Source organism: Aplidium turbinatum, chromosome 2 (assembly GCF_918807975.1).
Source record: "Aplidium turbinatum chromosome 2, kaAplTurb1.1, whole genome shotgun sequence".
In the NCBI taxonomy this organism is placed as follows: Eukaryota; Metazoa; Chordata; class Ascidiacea; order Aplousobranchia; family Polyclinidae; genus Aplidium; species Aplidium turbinatum.
The window spans coordinates 43731774-43754148 of record NC_137473.1 but is presented as its reverse complement, the minus strand read 5'-3'; the positions used below and the strand labels follow the sequence as shown (position 1 = coordinate 43754148).

General features: G+C 36.4%; 1 protein-coding gene across 1 annotated transcript; it reads right to left on the bottom strand.

Moving 5' to 3' along the window:
* Positions 1-13087: 13087 nt before the first annotated feature.
* Positions 13088-21910, bottom strand: LOC145764322 (uncharacterized). Its single transcript, XM_082575940.1, has 4 exons — positions 20835-21910; positions 20037-20059; positions 18767-18861; positions 13088-16018 (listed from the first exon to the last, which is right to left on the bottom strand). The coding sequence occupies exons 1-4, from the start codon at positions 21839-21841 to the stop codon at positions 14882-14884; spliced, it is 2262 nt and encodes a 753-aa protein (XP_082432066.1). The 5' UTR covers positions 21842-21910; the 3' UTR covers positions 13088-14881.
* Positions 21911-22375: the final 465 nt, after the last annotated feature.

Here is a 22375-nt window from a genome sequence, read left to right as displayed (position 1 = left end):
AAATAAAAAACAATCAGAAAACTTGATTTATTAGTAAAACAGAGCTTGACTTAGAACAGTGGAGTATATTGCATATGGACAGCAAATTAAAAATCTAATTACTTAAAGTTTGATAAGTTACATTTCATAGATTTAGACTTATTTAAGTTGCGTTATATTAAACTCATGTGCCTGTGACTGTGACTAACTGTTTGCCTCTTCTCGTTTGCCTAAAACACTCATGGTGTAATTAAAAATACGATTTTATGACTTAATGTAGGCTATATATGTTTTGTCATTGGCTTATTCATGAAAATCTTTGTAACAAGTTAGTTTTACAACACTACAATGTCAAAGATAACGGCAAAACAATATGTGAGAAAGTTTGCCGAATAAACGAATGCACTTTGTAATTGGCAGTCAATTAAGATGGGATTTGACATCATTGAAACCAGGCCACTGATAAAACAATCGACAAAGCTACATATCTATTTTATCAAAGAAGCAAGTTCAAAGTTTTACTTTGATAAGAATGATATAAAGGCTAATTAGCTCTCTGACAAAGCTACACTTGCGTGGCAAAAGCTCTACAATGCCCTTGAATTTATCTATTTGGTGTGGTAGTGTGGTACTCTATATTTCTTCAATGCAAAATATCTCTATTTACGTCACGCTTTTACACAAGCGCGTAGTCATGTGCTGTGCACAAATCGTAATGGCAACTTCATCGTGTGTTACCGCAAAACTAGAGCACAAACCATTTGCACCGTCTTGCAACATGTTGACAGGTTATAGTAAAGTAGCAAACAATATTTGAACATTAAATGGCATAAACATAAGGTGACGCAAATACGAGCCAATTTTTACGTGATGCAAATGTAGTCCATCTAAAAAGTAATTTTTAGGAAGGAGGGTTTAGAAAGATGAAAAATTATATCAGAGGTCTTAGAATATTTTGTTGTATCCTAAAGTCAGGGCTAAAGTTGAAATTGACATTAAACTTCCCCCTCTAATGTAAGGTGACAAAAAAAGAACTTTGGTGGCGTCTGATGACAAGAAAAAAGTTTATTTCACTATTTTCAAAATCGTCATAAAATTGTTACAGGCATTGTGTGATGTAAAACAGAAAAAAAAAAAAACAGAATGGAAAAGCAATGCAAAAATTAAGTAACAATGTGTCTTTGAGGAGAGGCTTCCAATGTTAATATCTGGTCAATTCTTTTCTAAGTAATTATCAATTATAAGTAAGTTGCTGGTTCCTTTAGCCAATTATCTCAGTTTTTGCAGGTTGTGTTTAGTAAGGTAGCCTAAGAAATGCTCGCACAAAAGTGTTGGCCTGTCTTTCTTGGTTACATTTGTCATTGATAAATTTAGATGATACGACAGCTTCTTAATAACGAAGTTTATCGAATATTGCATTTTACGTTTGCTAATTTAGTGAAACAGGGAATTTTCTTCTACTGCTTCATAAAACAAGTTAATGTGAATATATATGCAGTCCATGAGATTTTAAACATTTGCTCTCATTCAATAATAAACAAAGTTATTATTAAAGAATTATACGGTCATACAATTGTTTATCTTAACTTTTTTTTTGTCAATGATCCTCTTACTGCTGCATGTGCTGTGTTACATTGCAAAGCAAGCTCAGAAGACCGCTACTTTGGCTAGCTTGCAGGAAGCATGTGAGGGAGGTTATTCTCAGTCATGTGTCGGAGGCGCTCAAAATTGAAACTTCAAAATCACCTGAGATTGAGCTATTTAAAAGATTTTGAAATAAAGGTTTTTAAGCCGCCTTGCTTGCATCGGCTCCACTGCACGCTAGACACCAAAACGAATTGCGAGATTTTGAAATTGCACAATCAAAAAAGCTTAACTTCTTAATAGATTTCATCCGAGAAGCTTAGGCTTAGGCCTACCCAAGAGAAGATTACAAAAAACTGTTGAACTTAATGGAAGCCTACATTGGAAGCAATAAAGGCCAATTTAAGTTTTTGAAGTGTGGCGCTATCCATAATGTTCGGTGGATGAGGAAGCAACTTTATTGCTATAAAATGGTCATGATGCACAAGTCCATCCGCCAGGAATCGCTTCAAACTCTGTAGGCCTAGGACACGTTACATCTCTGGCCTGAATTTGGACTCAGCAGACCTCTAAGAAGACTACAAGGAAAAGTTCCAATCGGATTTTTCTCTCACTCTCAGTGGAAACAGGAGAAAACGTGATGGCAGCTATCGCCAGCAAAAAGAGGAGAATGTGGCAAGATATGATCAAATCCACAGATTTGTGTCATAGCAGTCAAAAGCCAACAACCTAGTAGGCTACTTTCAGTATTTTTATTAAAAGTGCATGGAGAATCAGCAGATGAGCCCTATCAATGGCATACCGGTATGCATTTTGCTCTACTGCTGTAAAGCATCATTAGTGCCTAAAAAGCAAACATACGAAAGCATTACAGTATATACCTAAAAACTATCACTAAATAAATAAATGAATCTGCAGTAGCCTAACTAAGATACTGGCCAAGACTAACTAGTACAATACTGTGTAAAGAAATTGTGTAGGTTTGGTATAATAACACTGGTCAACACACATTTTGGTGCCAAGAAAGTTTTAACGGTTTTGGGGTATTTTCATGCTGCTGAATCCGAAAATGACCTTGGTTTTTACGAATTGGCTCTAATTTTTGAGATATTCCATGGTTGTACTTCAAAAAAGTACAAAAAATATGGAAATTTTTACATTGGTATTTTCTTTATGCCATAACTTTGATGAAACCTTGTCTGTCTTTTACAAGCATGTCCATACCTTTTTTTTACATTTTTGATGCGATTCTGTGAAATATGACAATTGTTATTGCAGAGAGTCTTCTATAGGAAAATCATGTTTTATGTGAAAAGCAAGCAAAAATTTAAAATATTAAATAATATTAGCAGTAAACAACAGATTTTCGTTTGCAAAAACAGGTGGCGTCGAACCACAAACACTACTTTTAGTAACAATCGAAGTAGCCTATATTTCGTAAATTGTTAAAGCACATTAATCAATCATATGATGCGAAAAGATTAGTTGATGTTTACAAATTTTCTTTTGTAAGACTTTCTGAATGTGATATGGCCAAACAGTCACGTTGGAGACTCCAACAGTAGTCAGCCATCATGTGGGCATCCCACCTGCGGTGGTACCGCTCTTCTATGATCTTAATGTCTTGGTAAAACCTTTCTCCGTGCTCTTCACTTCGATCACCAAGATTTGCAGGAAAACGATCTAAGTGGCTAAAAAGATAGTGAACCATGATACTTATCTTCACACCTAAATCTTTGAACTTGGAAAGTAGGGGAGAGTGGGATTAGTTGGAAGGCGGGGTTAGTTGAAAAATGATCATTTTTTTAACTCTCGATAACTTTTTTAAATATTTACTGCCAACATGTGAAGTAGTTTATAAAAACACATAATCCATGTCAGTTTCGATTTGTTGAGTCAAGGTATACCTGTTTGGCTGACAACTTTGTATTTTCTTACTTTCGAAGTAAAATTTTTAGCGTATTAAAAAACATCTTATGCGTCGATATCGTTAAAGATAGGCAAAAGTTTTTTGTAGTGTGTCAGCTGTAGGTGTTCTACAACAATAAGACATAAACAAATTTTAGTCCAATGCACCATGCTTGAATATTTTAGGAAAATAGTTTGTCATATGCTAATGGGGCTAGTTGGAGAATAGTGGGTGGGGTTAGTTGGAAAATGGTTTGATAACGGTATGACTATGTAGGGGAAGTACGGGACCGATGGGACACGGGGACCGAAGAGACAGCGCGATATCTTGCCCTCTAGTGAATAATTTTTGACAATTTTGATTTTGGACACGAAATATGTATCTCAGGTTGCGCACGTGAAAGGAGTAGGATCTAGCTCAACTGTGTAAACAATGGCGGCAAAATATTAATTTTAAGACCCCAAAATAAATTGTAGCTATAGGATTAAAAAAAATCTGTGGAAAATATCAGAAAAAACAATGATTGACAATAAAGTTGTTTTAAATCAGTGATATAAGAAGCAAGGTTTGTGATACTAATGGAGTTTCAGATGTCAACAGTATGGACAGCAGAAAAATATTTCTCAAAATTGCTGATTGCGGAACCGATGGGACAAGGGCATTTTAAATAGGCATTTTAATTTGTCTTTCCAAACAATGATGATGTTGCCTCAATTTATCGAAAAGATATCGAAAAAATAATCCTTGCCACAACCAGTTGATATAACAACACGCCTAAGCGGCATTCTACATTTTTCAGAGAATGTTTCGTCTGTATAGACAACCTACACATGGATATTGCAATTGCTTACTAACATTGACAAAGAAACTTGACTTTTCATGTTGATTTTTCACTTTTAATGCAAATAACCTATTTCACTTCATAAAATCATTTTTTGTACTTCTTAAGTGCAATTTTAGATATGTCCCATCGGTCCCATAACACTGTCCCATCGATCCCATAGGTATGGGACCCAAGGGACAACCAACAACATTGATAAAATGTTGAATAACTCAATAACTAATTATAACATTTCAATAATTTTTTCATCATACCTCGTAAGTCTGTGGATCTACAAACCATGAAAAAATGGACGACGTAGCATTTATGTTGGAGTCGTTATTAACAAATAAAAAAATCTGTCCCATGGGTCCCGCACCTACCCTAGTATGATACGAGTATATCGTCGTGGTATGATAATAAATAGTATAAGCTCCAATGTACTTGTTTTAAACATACATTCTAAAATTTTAATTTGCATACCTTGGAAAGTGCTATATATACAGCATCACAAGTTTTAACAATGCGTTTATTAAAAAATGTTTTTACGATGATTAGGTGTAGAATTCACTGCATTTTGATTTTAAAGCAGGTAAACATATTTGCTTACAATTACAACCCCATGTAAATGTTTGTTGGTTGAAGAAAAAGTATCTAGTTCATTAGTGGGCATTAAATTGACGTTTTTCAACTAACTCCAGGCATGGAGTTAGTTAAAAATTCAATTGTATGTTTGTTTATTTTAAATTTTCATTAAAAGCTCAATTGACTCAATACTACTTTTTGTTGGTATGATAGAGGACACCATAGATGATAATTTAAGCCGCTTCAAGTTGTCAGGTTATGCACCAATTGTTTTAAATTTTACTTTAAAGAAAAAACTTTCCGACTAGCCCCACTCTCCCCTATATCTTCCACCAATTCTTGGTAATTTTCATTTTTTTTGTTTCCAAGAAATTTCTGTGTGACCAAAACAAACGATTGCCATGCAACAGACTCCTTGTCTGTCATAGACTGCACAAAACGTGCATCTTTTATGAGTTTGCGGATCTGAGGGCCATCAAAAATGCCTGCTTTCAGCTTTTCGATGGTCAAAGCAAGAAATGCTCTGCAAATATAATTGAAGCAGTCGCCAGTCGTAGGCAAGGCTTTCATAAACTGCTTCATCCAACCAAGTTTGATGTGTAGTGGTGGAATAGATGATTTTCTCTCTAGCAACTAAAAGTTCATTGATGGTTTTCTTTATCAACTCTCATGGAATTTGTAGACTGTAGGTGGCCACCATTTTTTGACCCAGTAATTATTACGAGCTTGGCTGTCCCACAAGCAGATAAAACATGGATATTTTGTATAGCCGCTTTGCTGGCCAAGCAAAAAATTGCCATTTTCAAGTCTACACAAAGTAATCATTGGTGAGAGTCGTAATCCAGTTTCTGTAATATCGTTTTAATGTTATTGTAGCCTACTCTTCTTTTAGTTTTGTTGAATGGCCAATTGGGAGAGATGCATATCTGTTACCGCTATGTAACAATCTTCTTTTATTGTCGCACTTGATTCCAAGCATTGACTGCCTCTTGTATGAAAAGTTTCCAAGATTCTCTGTTGTTTGCTTTGTGTACTAGGTGTATGTTGGTGTTAGTTTTGTCGGTTTGTTGGTTTAAGTAAGTTAATCGTTGTCTGCCTTGGGCACGCTTCCCTTCAATTTTGCCTGTGAGAGAGAGATGTTCTAACTTTCCTTTTCGCAGCACGTGTCCTAAAAATTGAAGTTGTTTTTCTTTGATATTTTTTAGTAGATTGTTTGTTTGTTTGACTTGATTTAAAACAGTTTGATCGCTTTTTCTGTCAGTCCAGGAAATCCTCTGCATTTTTCGAAATGCCCACATTTCAAACCCATTTATTCTTTTATTAATTGATTTGGTAATTGTCCAGGTTTCTGAATTATATTTAAAAACTGGATAAATGTAACACTTCAGTACTCTGAATCTGGTTGCGAAAGATATGTTCTTGTTGCATAATATTGTTTTCATTTGCTGGATAGAGGCTTTTGCTTGAGCAATGCGTATGTTGAACTCCTTAAACTTCTTTTTGAACTGTCTATGATCAAGCGCCACTCTTGAGCTCTATATTGTGGTACTCTCACTTACAGCAGAAGACCTGCGATGTCTTTGGAGTAAACAAATTCATGTTGCTGGCAAAAATATGGAAAGCAATTCATTTTCTCTCGCACAGTAAAATATTATGGAAGCTCCGGTTCCAAGACAGTTTTTGTCTTTGAGTCGGGATGCCAAAATTTCTGCTGTTTATTTAAATAGGTTGAGATCCCTGATGAGATCACTTAGCTCTTCCTGTTTGAATGTCTCTGGAATACCTCAACTACTTTCAAACATATTTCCACCTCTGTAACGTGCAGAGCTCTCTACCTCTTATGAAGCTCATCATATCCTATGGCTATGTCAAGTAAATCACTAAATTCAGGCACAGGCACTTGCATACAGTGAGGCACAGGTCGTCGAGCAGATTGTAAATCTGGGTAATTATACGTGCTTTTCTTGTGACGATTGAACCCTTGTAGGTCTACCAAACAGAAGTAGCAGTCATTGAAATGGCTTTTTGGTTCTCTCCAAACCATTGGTACACCAAAATTAAGATTTTTCCTTGAAAATAACCACAGATGGTTTTGAAAGTAACACTATTGAACTCGCCATCCTCAAAAACCCTAATAGGGAATCCAAGATTGTGTTTCTAGCTTCTCTAGAAGTCATTTTAGCCAGAACTCAAGTTAATTCTTCAGACTCAAGTTACAAACCCTGAGATCGCACCATTCCAGTCCTTTACTTAAGGAGTTTATGTTAGTAGGCTAATAGTTTTTAGGTAGGCCTAATGCTTTCGTATTTTTGCTTTGTAGGCACTAATGATGCTTACAGCAGTAGAGCGAAATGCATATGCCATTAATACTAATAGGGCTATGCTGATTCTCCATGCACTTTTAATAAAAAACTGAATTGATACTTGATGGAGAATCGCCAGCCTGCTGCTTCTGCTTCTTAGTCAGGAGATCCCTTATCCTTCATGGAACTCAAGAAACCTTGTACTTTGATCACCATTAATTCGTGCCAAGCCCAAGCAGGAAATTAATCGTTACGCTTGATTGAACTCCATACCATACTCACTGAGGCATGATACAAAGTGATTTGACAAATAAAAAATGATTAAGGGCTACAAAACAAGACTTTAAAAAATGAATAATATTTGATACAAAATGAGTGAAAGGATTAAGAGCATTAACTGCAGCGATTTAAAAATTATAGACAGATAAAACCCAGCAACCACATGGCATTTCACATCATACAATTAGAGCAGGGGTCACTAACCTTTTTTTGCATGCGGGCCACTTTGGCACTAAGGAGAGCTGTGGCGGGCCGCACAAATAAAATGTTAGGTAGGTTGACTCTTGTGCTAGAAAAGAACGCATTTCGTACCCAGTATCCAGCGTTACATGTTGTTCATATTTATGTTAGAATACCGCAGCAACAAAATTAATCGAACAACGCTACTGCCAGGCCAAGCTCCTTTTACAACACTTTTGATTTTTTTAACAATGCCCAATAAACGAGGCCACTTGTTTTGCGCACTTATAGCGAGGCGAGCGGTTTCATCAGAATATTTATCGCCAAGCAAGAGTGCTGGTGTTCAGGGATGGAGGAAACACGTGGGCCTGGGCCCACCTACTTTATTTTGTGGGTGGGCCTGGCCCACACACTTTTAAAAGCCAAATTTCTTTGAAAAAGTAGAGAAAACGGCAAATTAGAGGAGTTCCAAAAAAAAGCTCTTCACTCATTTGATACACACTAGTTTGATTCAGGGATATCTAAAGAAGGGGATGCGAAGGCTTTTATTACGTCTGACAATAGAAGGGCTTTTGTTTATCGTAAATAGGCTAATTTGTGTTTATCGTAAAATGACAATTGGCACCGATAGTAGTTTAATAAATCTTGTTATGATAACTTGCATTGCGCTAATTAGCATCAGGCCTGGATAATCACAGCATGCTCATGGTTACTTGTTTATTCAACTACCCATATACTTTGCTTTACATCTAGCCTACCGCATCAGGCTTTGTTAAAAAAACAGCTTACTGGTAACTTTCCAACTGTCTTTGTAAACAGGTAGCCTATTCTTTAAATATGCTCTACGTAACATTTGCTAACTGTCTTCTGTAGCTCATTGAAGCAGCTGCACTACAAAATTGCTATGATTTTAAAAAGAAACACATGTTTAAAGCACTACAAACTACCGCCCTGGTAGTGTCATGAGTATAAGGAAATCGCTTCGAGCCTTCATATCCCCTTCTCTAGATATCCCTGGTTTGATTGCACAAACCAACAAAAAAATTTAGGCACAAAAGGTGAGAGTCAATTTAAAGTATTTTAGGGCCCCTGATTCCAAACATGCACATAGTTTTTTCGAATTTTCGAAACTACCAGGAATTGAATTTCGAACCAAGATTACGTTCTTCCGTTACAAGGATAAAATTTTAAGCAGCTACTTCATTGAAGAACACAACTTTGTATTCTGTAATTAAATAAATGGCCTTCGTACCTTGATGGGTGTTGCTTAGTATAAAAGGTAACGACTAGAACATCACACAACTAAGGCGAAAGAGCCACGCAGCTTCAGTCCTGTCTTTGTCATGAGTTACCAAGGGGGTGGGGGGACTTGTATACCTGGGACTGGTATATAAGTCCCCTTCCACCCCCCTTGGTAACTCATGACAAAGACAGGACTCAATGGACATGGCCCTTTCGCCTTAGTTGTGTGATGTTCTAGGCGTTACCAGTATAAAAGGCCTACCATAATAAAGAATTGCGTTTGTTTCATCGATAGCTTTGTTTTGCCTATTCGTCTAGTTTGTTAAGCAAAACAATGTAGGCTATGCATTTTGTTGTTTGTACTTGGTAGCTTAGTTAGTAAGTCTGATACTGTTGAAGTCAACAAATATATTAACGCAAAGCACAAGTTATATATTCTACATCTTAATTGTATCCTAAGGCTTGCTTCACGTCGTGTTTTGATTGTTACTAGGCCAGTAAACGTTAAATAGCCGTTTGTTTGGGTTGTAATCAACGTGATTGGTTCAAAATAGCGTTTATAAAATTCAGAAATGCGTCTGGGATTACTTTCAGTTTTGTCTATCTAATAAACGACACGACGTTAAATCTACAGTATAAAGGCTCAAAATTGCAAGTTTTTGCTGTAGGCTATCTTAAAAACTAGAACCAATTTGAAAAAAATAAGTGCATTTTCGGAATCAGGGGCCTCGAAATACCCTAAAATGACTTTCACATGCCGTGCCTTTTAAAAAAAAAAATTTGTTGGCCTGTGAGTGATGAAATCTAATCTTCAAACTTTTCTGTTGAGCCCAACTGTTGATGGGCAGCACATGTGGGTGTGGTTGCGTGTGATTGGTGGGGTAATCTTTAAATCAATCTAATTGTTCTCTAAGGTTAAAACACTAATAACATTATATATTATGAAGTGCATGCATGTAGGCCTACTGTATAATGCTGCAGATTATTTCTCCCAGTTTGGTATTATAACTGTGTGTGTATTTTGCCTTTTTATTTGTGTGTACATCGCCATATTTTCTATAGCGCTATAGAGCAATTTAACAACTTTGTAATTTGTTTGGCCAAATCGGGCATAAAAACGGAAATTTTTTGCTGGTTGGCACAAAAGGCAATCATGAAAACACAGTGTATAAGCGATTTGAAGTATTAGGAATGCAGCAATGTTATGGGGGTCTGGGGGGAGAACCCCCCAGAAGTTTGATTAACTTTGAATGCTACGCTTTTGGGCCCACCTACTTTTAAAATGGTTCCTCCATCCCTGCTGGTGTTGTCACTTCGCTTCCCGAAAGATATCTTGCAATTAACAGTTTCAGTAAACAAGGAAATATTTGACACATCGCAATACAGGCAACAATAGTGACCTGCAAACATATCAGCGAAAAATACAGACTCCAATAACAGGGGAAAAGAAACCAGGCACAAAGAAACAAACGCTTGTGAAAATCAACGAAAAAAGGTTTCTATCGTAATTCATGAACAGTCTTCCCTCTAAAAAAGCAATGAGTTAGTTTTTCATCTTTTTTGTCAGAGTCTATAAAACCGTCTTTCTTTGATTAATTATTATTAGACAACTGTCACTTGCGGTGCTTATCAGCATGGCAAGAATTGTTTGATTAACAACATTTTGCAGTACTAAGCTAAATATTTTTATAATACACAATCAGAAATAGTCTTTAAATTTATATATAATATTTTGCCAATTTATTACCGACCAATTTTGCCAACAAAAACTTGCATAAAGGGAACACTGCTCGTGAAACACAATAACGGTGAAACGCACACTAGTGTTTACATGACATTCACAAACTTAAAATAAGCAACCCTATGCTCACAGACAATTTCGAAAACAGACGTTTTAATCAACCACTAGGGCAGTGTGACTGGACATCGCATTGGAATAATTTTTAGCGACCCCCACCTAGAACTACAATCTGATTGGTCGGTCGGTGGAATCGTATGCAAAGCAAAAATGTGCTTCCTGGAAAGTATTTTTTGCCTTCATGCTTTTTAACTCCTCAAGAAAAGTATTTTTGGTTATACTTGTATGTACGCTGATACCTTCTGCAGGCCGCACATAACAGCGTGGTGGACCGCATGCGGCCCGCCAGTTGGTGACCCCTGAATTAGAATGAACATAAAACTATAAACTACGAACGTTTTCGGCCATACTCCAGTTAGCCCTTCTCAAGTAACGGAAATAACTGATTTTACAATAACATCTACATTGAAAATAACTGATCTACACAATGAATTGAAAAACGAATGCACATCACAGGGCGGTTAATTACGCGAGGCAAAATTTTATTTTTATTTATTTTATTTGCAATCAGACGCAAAGTCCATAGAATTCAAATTTTTAACAGTCATCGCACAAAAAATCAGACTAACACAACACCAAGCAGGCTACATCAAACAACGTACAAAATACCGTTGTAGTAAATATAAAATGTAGAATTAAAATAGTAATCAGAAGACATAGGCTAACATTGCGCAAAAGTGGATTAATTGATCTTTTGCAACGTTCTACAAATGCATAGCAATTTTTTCTTAATAGAGCATCAAATGTTAACACGTCGTTCTGTACCTGATACACTCTAACACTGTTGCATCTCGACAAATTGTGAATAATTCTGTACGAGTCGTTGTAAGCAACTCGTATGCGATTTAAAGTAGAAGTTTCATAGTTACACCATAGCTGAGAACCATACATTGGCATAGCCTACAGTATGATTGGTAGGTCTACATTACATTTTTAACTTCGGTAAAGCAATTTCCAAACTTGGACGTTAGCTGATTGGCAGCAACAAAAAGAGATCGCACTTGCCTTTTAATATCCGAGTCATCACTGATGGTATCATCAATCAGTATACCTAAATATTTCACTTGTCTAACAAATTTAATTTGTGTATTGTACAGCTGCATGCATGGAGAAGTCAAAACTTTAAATTTGCAACATTGATGGACCAATCCAACAAAAAAGCGCATCACACAACAAATTATGAAAAAACGTTTAGGAGATAGATAGATTTTAAAATAACTGCTAAATGCAGATCAATGAGTGAGCACCGTGGGGTTCAAGAATCTAATCCGGCGGCAAACTCAAAAAGCGCAACAAACTGGAAAGTTGTGAAGAAGAAGGGAGCGTTCTTCTTGGTTATCAGCACAAGCCTGAGTACTCACCAGTACAGTGAGCAACTGCGATTCGCCAATAACGGTGTAGGTTTTACGCTAGCCATTTAGAGTGTTAGACCATCCAATCAACTAAAGCTTATGTTTCTCGGCGGCCGATTGTAGCAAGAATTGACAGCGGGTTGAAAAATTTGAGACTTGCATCATCCTTGTAGCAGTGTGGTGTTAGTGCTGTCACAGATTTGCTGCATCACAAGCTGAGATAAATCACCAAACGTGGTGATACAAACCTGGCAGACCGAAGTAGAACCTCAAATCAAATAACTATATCTCGAAGCGAAAGACTTACACTACTATCAAATGTAGAAATTACCCGTATCCATAGTTTACACTTGTAACTACGGACTGCTTTGTCTTAAACAGAAAAAAATACAGAACTTCATTGCAAATTCTTCTGATGGTTACTGCAAATGTATTCATGTATACTTTAGACCTGTTTAGAGTTTACACAACCCGATCACAAAAAGTAGTGAAGACGTTCGTTTACATGACAACATCGATTGCAATGAATCTAAAGCAAAACTACAGGATAGTCTATGAAACCATTACAATTACACGCAGTACATAGATAATTGTGTAAAAAAAACTCTTCAAGTCAAGCGTAGACAGAGCCTTATGTCAGTTAGCCTACAACAAACAGAAATCTGGTTACAGTAGCGGGAGATGGATTACAATGTCCTCCCCATTAGCTCAGTGGCTACGCGCCCGGCTCAATATTACGCGGCGCTGGTTCGGGGTGTGCGCTTGAGCAACGCATCTCAGGACTGCTCTCCTTTCAGCGACACCTAGTGAATGGAATAATTTCCTGATAACAACACTTAAAAAATCGGAAAACTTCACTCTGCCAATGTCGGTAACCGGCCATGCGTCAAGAACCTCTACAAGTATGTGAAACTACCAAGAATAACCTATCAAGGCTTTGTCAGTCCGAGGATAAAAACGACAAACGTTTTCGGCTTTACATCATCTAGCCTTCAGCAAACATAAAGAATGATTTGTATTGCATTAAAATAAGATTCGCTAGAAAATATATATTACGTAGCAAAACAAATTAGGACACAACACGTGATGACTCAATTAACCACGTGTCATAGACAAGAGAATTCTTCGTTTACACTTGCCTATTGAGCTCTGGGGTGCAAGACTTCACAATGAAAGCTTCATAAGCTTTTGCGCTGAATCTAGAAAAACATTTATATACGAACAATTGTTTTCAATTTGAATCATATAATCATCAAAACTTCGAATACAACGCACCTATTCACAAATATTTTTAAAAAACAGCAAAAAAAGAGATACCGTACAATAGATTATAAAATGAAACATTGAACTTTTCTTAAAAATCCAATCCTCTTGTTTCAACTTGTATCTGATTTCAAATGTTTATAAGTCTAATCTAAATAGTGGAAGGGGTCAAACAAAAATGAATTATATAGACCTAATGCAATAAAACTACACAATCCATTGAATAGACTTGATAATAAATCACTATAATTCTTCAAAATCTCAATGGTGAAATAAACACCTTTGTTATAATTATTGTTTATCAAATTTACCTTTTATACACCCTTCAATTGTAAGTAAAATTTTCAAGTGCGGTGAGGCAGGGGCGCCGGAAGTGGGGGGGGGGGGGGGGGCAGATGCCCCTATGCTTTCAATTTTTCTGTGGATGGGGGGAAGGAGGGGCAATGGTGCCCTTTTGAGGTTATGTAAGCTACTGCATATTTTGCAATATAACAATTTATGCTATTCGATTTTAGCCTAATTATAATCTTTCGTTTTGCCTCAAAATAATATTCACGACACAAAGTTCTATATCACAGCAGTCAGTAGGTTACATCATTATAACATAGCATGATGCCCTTCCGTGTCATTGTTCTTCGTATACCGGACGGCGGACACTTATATCATTACTCGATAATGAGCTGATAGATAAACATTATCGCTATATCTTTAAACTTTACAAAAAAATCGGCCTTTCCGCCACAAAAGGGCCCTTTTTCATAATCCTGCCCCCAGTCAAAAATCGTTCCGGCACCCCTGCGGTGAGGTATACAAATATATACAGTAGTATAGGCTACAGTGCTTCCCAACCTTTTTCAGTTCGCGACCCACTTTTAATGGAAGTTTTATTGTGCGACCCACAATGAAATATGACATCTTTATTATGGCATCTTTAATACTGGCGTATGTACTGAAATAGTTAATGCGACACAACACATCTAATTATTACATTGTTGCATAATTGTTACGTGATGATAATGCAACAATTTCCCGATCTAATAGAAAATAGGGTGCACAATTTATAAAAAGTCAACAAATGAAGTGAAGATAAGAGTAGCGATGGTGCAGTACTGTTCAAGACCAAACTGCGGCTTGTGAGATCCATAGCAATGTCGGTATTTTTTAGAAAATTTTAACATTCAGCACTGCTTTGGGACCCACCTGAAATAGCTTCGCGACCCACCAATGGGCCGCGACCCACCGGTTGGGAAGCACCAGGCTACAACGTCTCAATATTTCTGTATGCTAACACTAAATTACAGCTTAGTAAAAAGAGTACAAACTGGCCGTGATCAGAAGAGACTGTTCTTATAAAAAAATAAAGGCAAATAGGCCCACACAAAGGTCTGCAACCTTTATTCCCACCACATTCACATGCATACGCAATAATATTATATGCACTGAGTAACATTTAAAATAAACTTGACAAATGAAATCTCATTATTCAATGAAAAAAAAATGTACCCAGGTCCCAGGTGCATTCAATTGCTATGGAGATACGATTCGTCCCATGAATAAAATGGATTTCGTGGTGTTGTCTTTGATAAGAACCATGAATGGATGATCACATCTCACAACTACCGGTGGAAGAGGCATAGACCGAAACCTGGCAACAACTGCAGTGGCAGCGGCGGCCTCGGTTCCTTCCTCGTTCACTTCCAAAAACGCTTTATGGAAGATTCCAGAAACGTAAAGGCCAGGTAAACTGGAAATTCCTTCTAAGTTTGCTAGATCTGGGTTAAACACGTCATTCACTCCTAAAGCTTTGAAAGCTGATACAAGATCAATGTCAAAATCTATTTTCATCTTTGGGAGCGATAAGACAACTTCTTCCAATGAAAAACTTTGCGTGAGACTTTGAAGCTGTTTCGAATTTAATTTTGCTTCAAGACTCTTCAAACCAAAACGTTCAGTTGGGACGATCAAAATCATTAATGCGTTTCCATTTTTATATGGCAACCCTACAACCTGAGCCCCAAACTCACGATCGTAATGGATTTGAAATTTTCTTTTCTGTGACATCATTTCCACTTGACAGGTTTCGCTTTCGCTCAAATGAAACGTTGACATAGAAGTTTGGCTCTTCTCAAACTTATCCCTCCACATTCCTTTGAAGTAAATAGCATTTGCTATCACCAACTTGGTTAAGGCATCAATTGAGCCACTAGGAAGGAGATTTTTAATTTTTCCATTGGTTTGCTGTTCTGCCCATTCGTTGATGAAACTTCTCGAGTCTTCTGATTTCTTTATAAAATCCAGTGATGACACTGAAGTTGAGAAATCTTTTTCACTTTCTTCAACAAACTTTTTCTGAATGACAAAAGTTTGCTCCGGAAACAATTTGTTTGCAGACAAAAAAATTGTCCCATCTTGACCTCCTTTTACTGATTGAAGTGGTTTTAAGTTACGCAAGGATTTATATCCATTTTGGCCTAACAAGGCAGTTAACTGATTGGCTGTATTTTCCCGAGCCCCACCGAGTAGCATTGCGATTGCAGTTGACACACTGTAAGGTGAAATGACCACATTTCCATTTGTGCTTTTTCCAGTTTGTTGATAGAGTCGGACAGCGAAGTCAAAAAAGTCGTTTTGGACTTGACGAGAGTCTCCCATAATGCAATGTTTCTAACAAAATTAATTGTCTAAGTAACAACAAAAACAATCATGTTTAAGGGTGATATTATTCGGACGAATTATAATCAACTACAGCAAATTGGTTTCTCTATTAAGGGTCTGTCATGTTGAAAATCAACAGAATGAAACGACGATGTTGCCAAGTTTCAATAATCAGAACAAGCTTCTTGAACCATTCAGAAGCAGCAATTTCCTTGCCATACTTCAAAATGGAAACCGAAACTTAATGCAAAACAGATATATATAATGTTTGGAATAATGTTCCTTACAAATAAAGGGATGGGCTACCATATAATAATGCAAGTGATAGATAACTGACAATATATATATATACATATTCTAATCAATTTCGCAGTGCTCAATCACCGCCACACCAATCAGTGGTGACCGAGGATTAAAGCGTATGCAAGAAATTCAAATTCAAGCAATAAAAGTCACTGGTAGAACGCAAAAAATAGACTTAAGACCTGTTCAGAAACACACCAACCATAGCATAGCACATGAAACATAACAGAAATAAATAACAATCAGAAACACTTCATTTATTAGTAAAACAGAACTTGATTTAGAGCAGTGAAATATATTGCAAATGTGACAGCAAATTAAAAACCTAATTAGTAATTACCTAAAAGTACTTAAAGTTTGATAAGTTACATTTCATAGATTTAGACTTTTTAAGTTGTGTTGTGTTAAACTCATGTGACTGTAACTAACTGTTTGCAACTTCTCAGAAATACGATTTTATGACTTATGTATATACGTTTTGTCATTGGCTTATTCATTGAAATGTTTGTAACAAGCCAAGTTAGTTTTACAACACTGCAATGAGTGCAATGTCAAAGACAACGGCAAAACAATATGTGACAAAGTTTGCCGAATAAACGAATGCACTTTGTAATTGGCAGTCAATTAAGATGGGATTTGACATCATGGAAACCAGGCCATTGATAAAAAGTAATTTTAATTAGCTTTCTGACAAAGCCAAACTTGCGTGGCAAAAGCTCTACAATACGGTACCTTTAAGTTTATCAATGCAGTGTGGTACTCTATATTTCTTCAATGCAAAATATCTCTATTTCGTCACGCTATTTCGTAGTCATGTACACAAATCGTAATAGCAACTTTATCGTGTGTTACTGCAATACTGGAACAAAAAACCATTTGCACCGTCTTGCATCATGTTGACAGAATGACAGGTTATAATAAAGTAGCAAACAATATTTGAACACTAAATGGCATAAACATAAGGTGACGCAAATACGAGCCAATTTTTACGCGATGCAAATGTAGTCCATCTTTAAAGTAATTTTTAGAATGGCGGTTTCAGATGAAAAATTATACCAGAGGTCTTAGTTAGAATATTTTGTTGTATCCCAAAGTCAGGGCTAAAGACTACAGTTGAAATTGACATTAAACTTCCCACCTCCAATGTAAGGCAACAAAAAAAGAACTTTGTTAGTATCTGATTACGAAAAAAGAACTTATTTCCTATTTTTAAAATTGTCATAAAATTGTCACAGGCATTGTGTGATCACTGTGATGTAACAGAAAAAAGTGACCCCCGATGCTAATCATCATTGAACAGAAAAAAAGGGTTCACGTCTTTTAGGGTCCACGTCTTTTACCTGCCAAGCTTATACAATCTGCAGACTTCACTAGGAATAGTACCTAAATGAACGGGCGCCATAGTGCTCCGCCCCCTAATATTATGACGCCACAGTGTGCGCGCCTATTTGACTAGTGTCTAACTGTCTGCACCTAAAAGACTTGCTCCCGAAAAAAACTCATTCGGTATGAAATGTTTCTATTCTAATTCAAAATTTTACCATTTATCCTAAACAGGTTCAACACAAATTAGCTTAGTAACTAGGTAAGGAGTTAAAATTTTGCATGTTGATTGCCAAAGAATGAAAATTAATAAAGAATTAATAACAAATTAAGGTGATACTGCTATTTTGCATTTATCAAATGGCACATGTAACAAAGAAAAATACGTAAAACGAACAAATAAAGCAAAATATCAACATGCATAAAATTCAGTTCTGAATAGATGGTTACATAATGTTAAAACTGAAAGCTGCAAGACTAAATCTTAACCTGATGTCAAGAAATATATAGAGTATAGACAGATCATCCAACAAGTAAATTTCAACAGTACAACAAGACGAATACTAAGAAAAACGCAATTTAGTTTACAGTCCATTGCCATAAGTTCATTGATACAACGTCAAAAGGAATAAATTGTGAATTGGCATTGGTTGAATAAAATTAAAAGAAATATTGTGGAGAGGACAATCAAAATATAATGCATTTTTCACAATTCATGCTTAGTTGATTTGATATATTATTATATACAACACTGACACACAATAGAACCTGTAATATAACATTGGGCAATGCTTATTAAGCAGCATATAGAAGTTTTGACTTCTAACAGTAAAATATAAAACAGTTTTTGTTCAATCAAACAAGTTCATTTACAACTTTATGTGAAAAAACCTGCAAATGTTAATAACTTTAAACAAAGTTCTTGATGATACATCATCCATCAAACAATTATAAGAGGATGACACAATTCTTCAATTTAAGCTGACAGACCACTACATCACGACACTGGGTGTTTGCAATGATTTAATATATACAAATCTGTCAGAGAAAAAAATAAACTCCAAATTTGTACTCAAAAACAAATTTCAAAAACTCACCCTAAAAGTGCTACGCACTAATCTAACAAGATACAAATCTTCCCATAAAAAGGATGTTTTGGGTGGAATTGTGTCTGATTAAAAACATGAATGGATGATCACAAATGATGGGAGCAAGTCTTTTAGGCGCTGACAGTTAGGCGCTGGTCTAATAGGCGTGCACACTGTGGCGTCTGGATATTTAGGTGCAGAGCACTGTGGCGCCCAGTCATTTAGGTGCTATTCCTAGTAATGTCTGTAGATTGTATCAGCTTGGCAGCTTGCCAGAAAATTATATCATGGCTTCAGTGAGTGAAGCTGCTAAAACCGGCAATGCTTTTCACACAAAATGTTACATTGAACAGAAAAATATATTGTTGTTTTATTGATTTATTATTGTTTTATTTGTTGTTAGTCCAGGTTTGCGTTGGTGAAAGCTTTATCAATAAATTATTGAAGCTTCCGAACATTATTGAGTTCATTTTTAGTTAACTCTTTCGCGACCATGGACGTATACACACGTCTTGGGATTTTTGCCATGATGACCAAGGAAGTATCCCTACGTCTAAGGTTAAAACGTAGCCTATTTCAAGCAAAAAAATAATGTAAATGATGGCAGATCCATAGTCTTTGCCTGTCCTTTTTTGGCTAATTAAAAAAAAATATTTTGGCGGTGCAGTTATCAGATGAGGACTTCTTAAAGATGGGGACACAGTGGATTTTTTTTCTTTTACTCATTGGAATTGGCAGTCAAAACTGGCTAGGCAACCCCTTACTTTGGAATTTCTCGATCAAAAAGACTGTAGGCTAAATTACGTAAACTTTTTGCGTAAAATTTTCCCAATTTCTCCATAATCATTCTGCTGTAGGCTACCTCCTAAAGCATTGCGCGCAGAAACGAAGTAAATTTTTTCTCATGTGCAGAATTGTTTTGGCATTCGATTAAACTACATATGTTTTCATATTATTGTATCATGCTTGGGTAGTAAAAATTATAATGAAGTATACTTTTCTGCCAATTTGTAATTTTTTTAGAAATTAGAAAAAATACCGTTTGGAGTTGCTAGTTGTACATAAAATGTTTTAAATTTTATTGCAAAGCTTTGCATCTTCGCATAGCTGAAGATGTATGCTTTCATTTGATGTCAAGATTGTGCGTCTACGTCGATCACATGACATGTTTTTACCGCGTAAATACAACAGTTTTGTGTGAAAAATGTCTGGTAATTTAGATTAAATATAAATTACTTCTGTTCGGGATGGATTGGCCATGTGACGAGAACGCGTAAGACGCTCTACTACTGTTCACATGAATACATTTCTACAGGGCATATAGGCTACACCTTGGCTACAAGTTGCAAGCATAATGGTGAGACTTCGCTCGTTATTAAACCTAGTCCGGGTTTTGACGGAAAACTAAGTTACTCTTCACTCAAGCCTACCGCCCGCTTGAGTACAGCCTACGGTACATTTTTTACTGATGTTTAGTTATTATTTGACCTGACTAAAAGTGAACTCATACATGTTCGGAAACTTGAATAATTTATTGATAAAGCTTTCGCCGGCGCAAACCTGGACTAACAACAAATAAATGCTGAACACGCGCATTAAAAAAACATATTTTTCTGTTCAATATAACATTTTATGTGAAAATCATTGCCGGTTTAAGCAGCTTCACTCACAGAAGCCATAACATATTTTTCTGTTCAATATAACATTTTGTGTGAAAAGCATTTCCGGTTCAAGCAGCTTCACCCATATATTTTTCTATGTAATATAACATTTTGTGTGAAAAAGCATTGCCAGTTTAAGCAACTTCACTCACTGAAGCCATGACCAACAATGCACACGCATTAACAAAACAATATATTTTCCTGTTCAATATAATATTTTGTGTGAAAAGCATTGCCCTACGCCCCTACCTGCCAAGCTGATACAGTCTACAGACTTTTCCAGGAATAGCACCTAAATGAACGGGCGCCACAGTGCTCCGCACCTAAATATCCAGACGCCACAGTGTGCGCGCCTATTAGACCAGCGCCTAACTGTCAGCGCCTAAAAGACGTGGACCCCAAATGATTACCGGAGAAGGTGGAGGGCGACACTTGTACTGTGGGGCAAGCCAAGTTGCAGCAGCAGCCTCTGTACCTTCTTCATTTACTTCTAAAAATGTTTTGTGAAATACTCCAGATACATAAAGATTGGGAACAGAAGAAATACCTTCCAAATTAGCTTCAGTTCGATCGAACAAACTTGTAATTCCTAATGCTTTCAAAGCAGGAACAAGATCAACTTTGTACTCCAGTTTCATTCTTGGAACACCAATAACCACCTTACGATATACCAATTTCTTAAGTAAGGATGATAATTTTTCAGATGTTAGTGTTTCTTGAAATTTTCGAAGACCGTAACGTTCTTTTGGAATAAGCAAAATCATTGAAAAAGCTTTTCCTTCATAAGGCAACTCTACAGCTTGAATGCCTAACCCATCGTCAATGCAAAAGTTGAATTTGCACTCTTGAACCATCATTTTTGTTTTACTGATTTTACCATTCATTTCATGAAAGTCCATTTCAGTGGTTTCTGTTTCCTTAAACTTTTCTAGCCAAAGCCCTTTGAAATAAACAGCATTGGCCAATACCAGACTTGTATCAGGAGAAACTGATCCAGCAGGTAACAAATCTTTGATTTTGCCATTTGTTTCTTTCTCCACCCACTCATTTATGAAGTTCCTTGATTCTTCAAACTGTGTCTTGAAATTTAATGTTCTCATAGAAGCGTTGTAGAAAGACAAGCATTGCTCAACAAATTCAGGCACCAACTGAAAGCGTGATTCGGGAAATAGGTTACTGACATTGTTTAGAACGTTTTTGCTACAGAGAGAAAACTGTTTTAGAATTTCAAACTGAGTTTTATGAAAATTTTCATTAGATATGTTTTCTGCTAGAACATGCTTCAGTTCTTCAGCTGTTTTCTGTTTTGAACCTAGCAAGATCATAGATAGAACAACTGCTACGCTATGTGGTGACAAAAACACGTTACTGCTATCATCAAAAACAAGCTTTTGGTAGAGTTCAACAGCCAACTTTGTCTGCGGATGCTTTGACCAGTTTCCTTTACGATATTCCATATTCAACTTTCTACATGCAAGTGCAAAACAGCAAAGGTATTTCCAACTTACAGACAGAAACTGAACTACTCACCACATGAAAATTTAAAAGTTTTGTTAATCTATAAAAGTAATGGTACATAGCTTGAAGCATGTTACAATTGTTACATCAGTTAATGAATAACTTTTCTGGTGATATCCCACAAAACAAATAGTAAAGGCTCTGAGACTAAGATACATGAATTAATGTTTGCATTGTTGCCAGTGGCGGATTTAGGGCAAAATTTTAGGGGGCGCCAAAGAAGTATGGAACAACCTCGCCGCAAATGGCTTGGGAAAATTCTTTGCGTTTTAATCAATAAAATTGCCTATCTAAGTCAGGTAGGCTACCAGTCATTCCCACATCACAAATCAACACCACAAGTGACAATCAGTTGTAAAGTTGAGGCAATGCCATAATGCCGCTAGTGGCAATTAAAAGCAATATGGTAACGAAAGTGAAATGATAATTTAGGTATTTTCCACTAAAACTTTAACAGTGATTGCTCCAAGAGA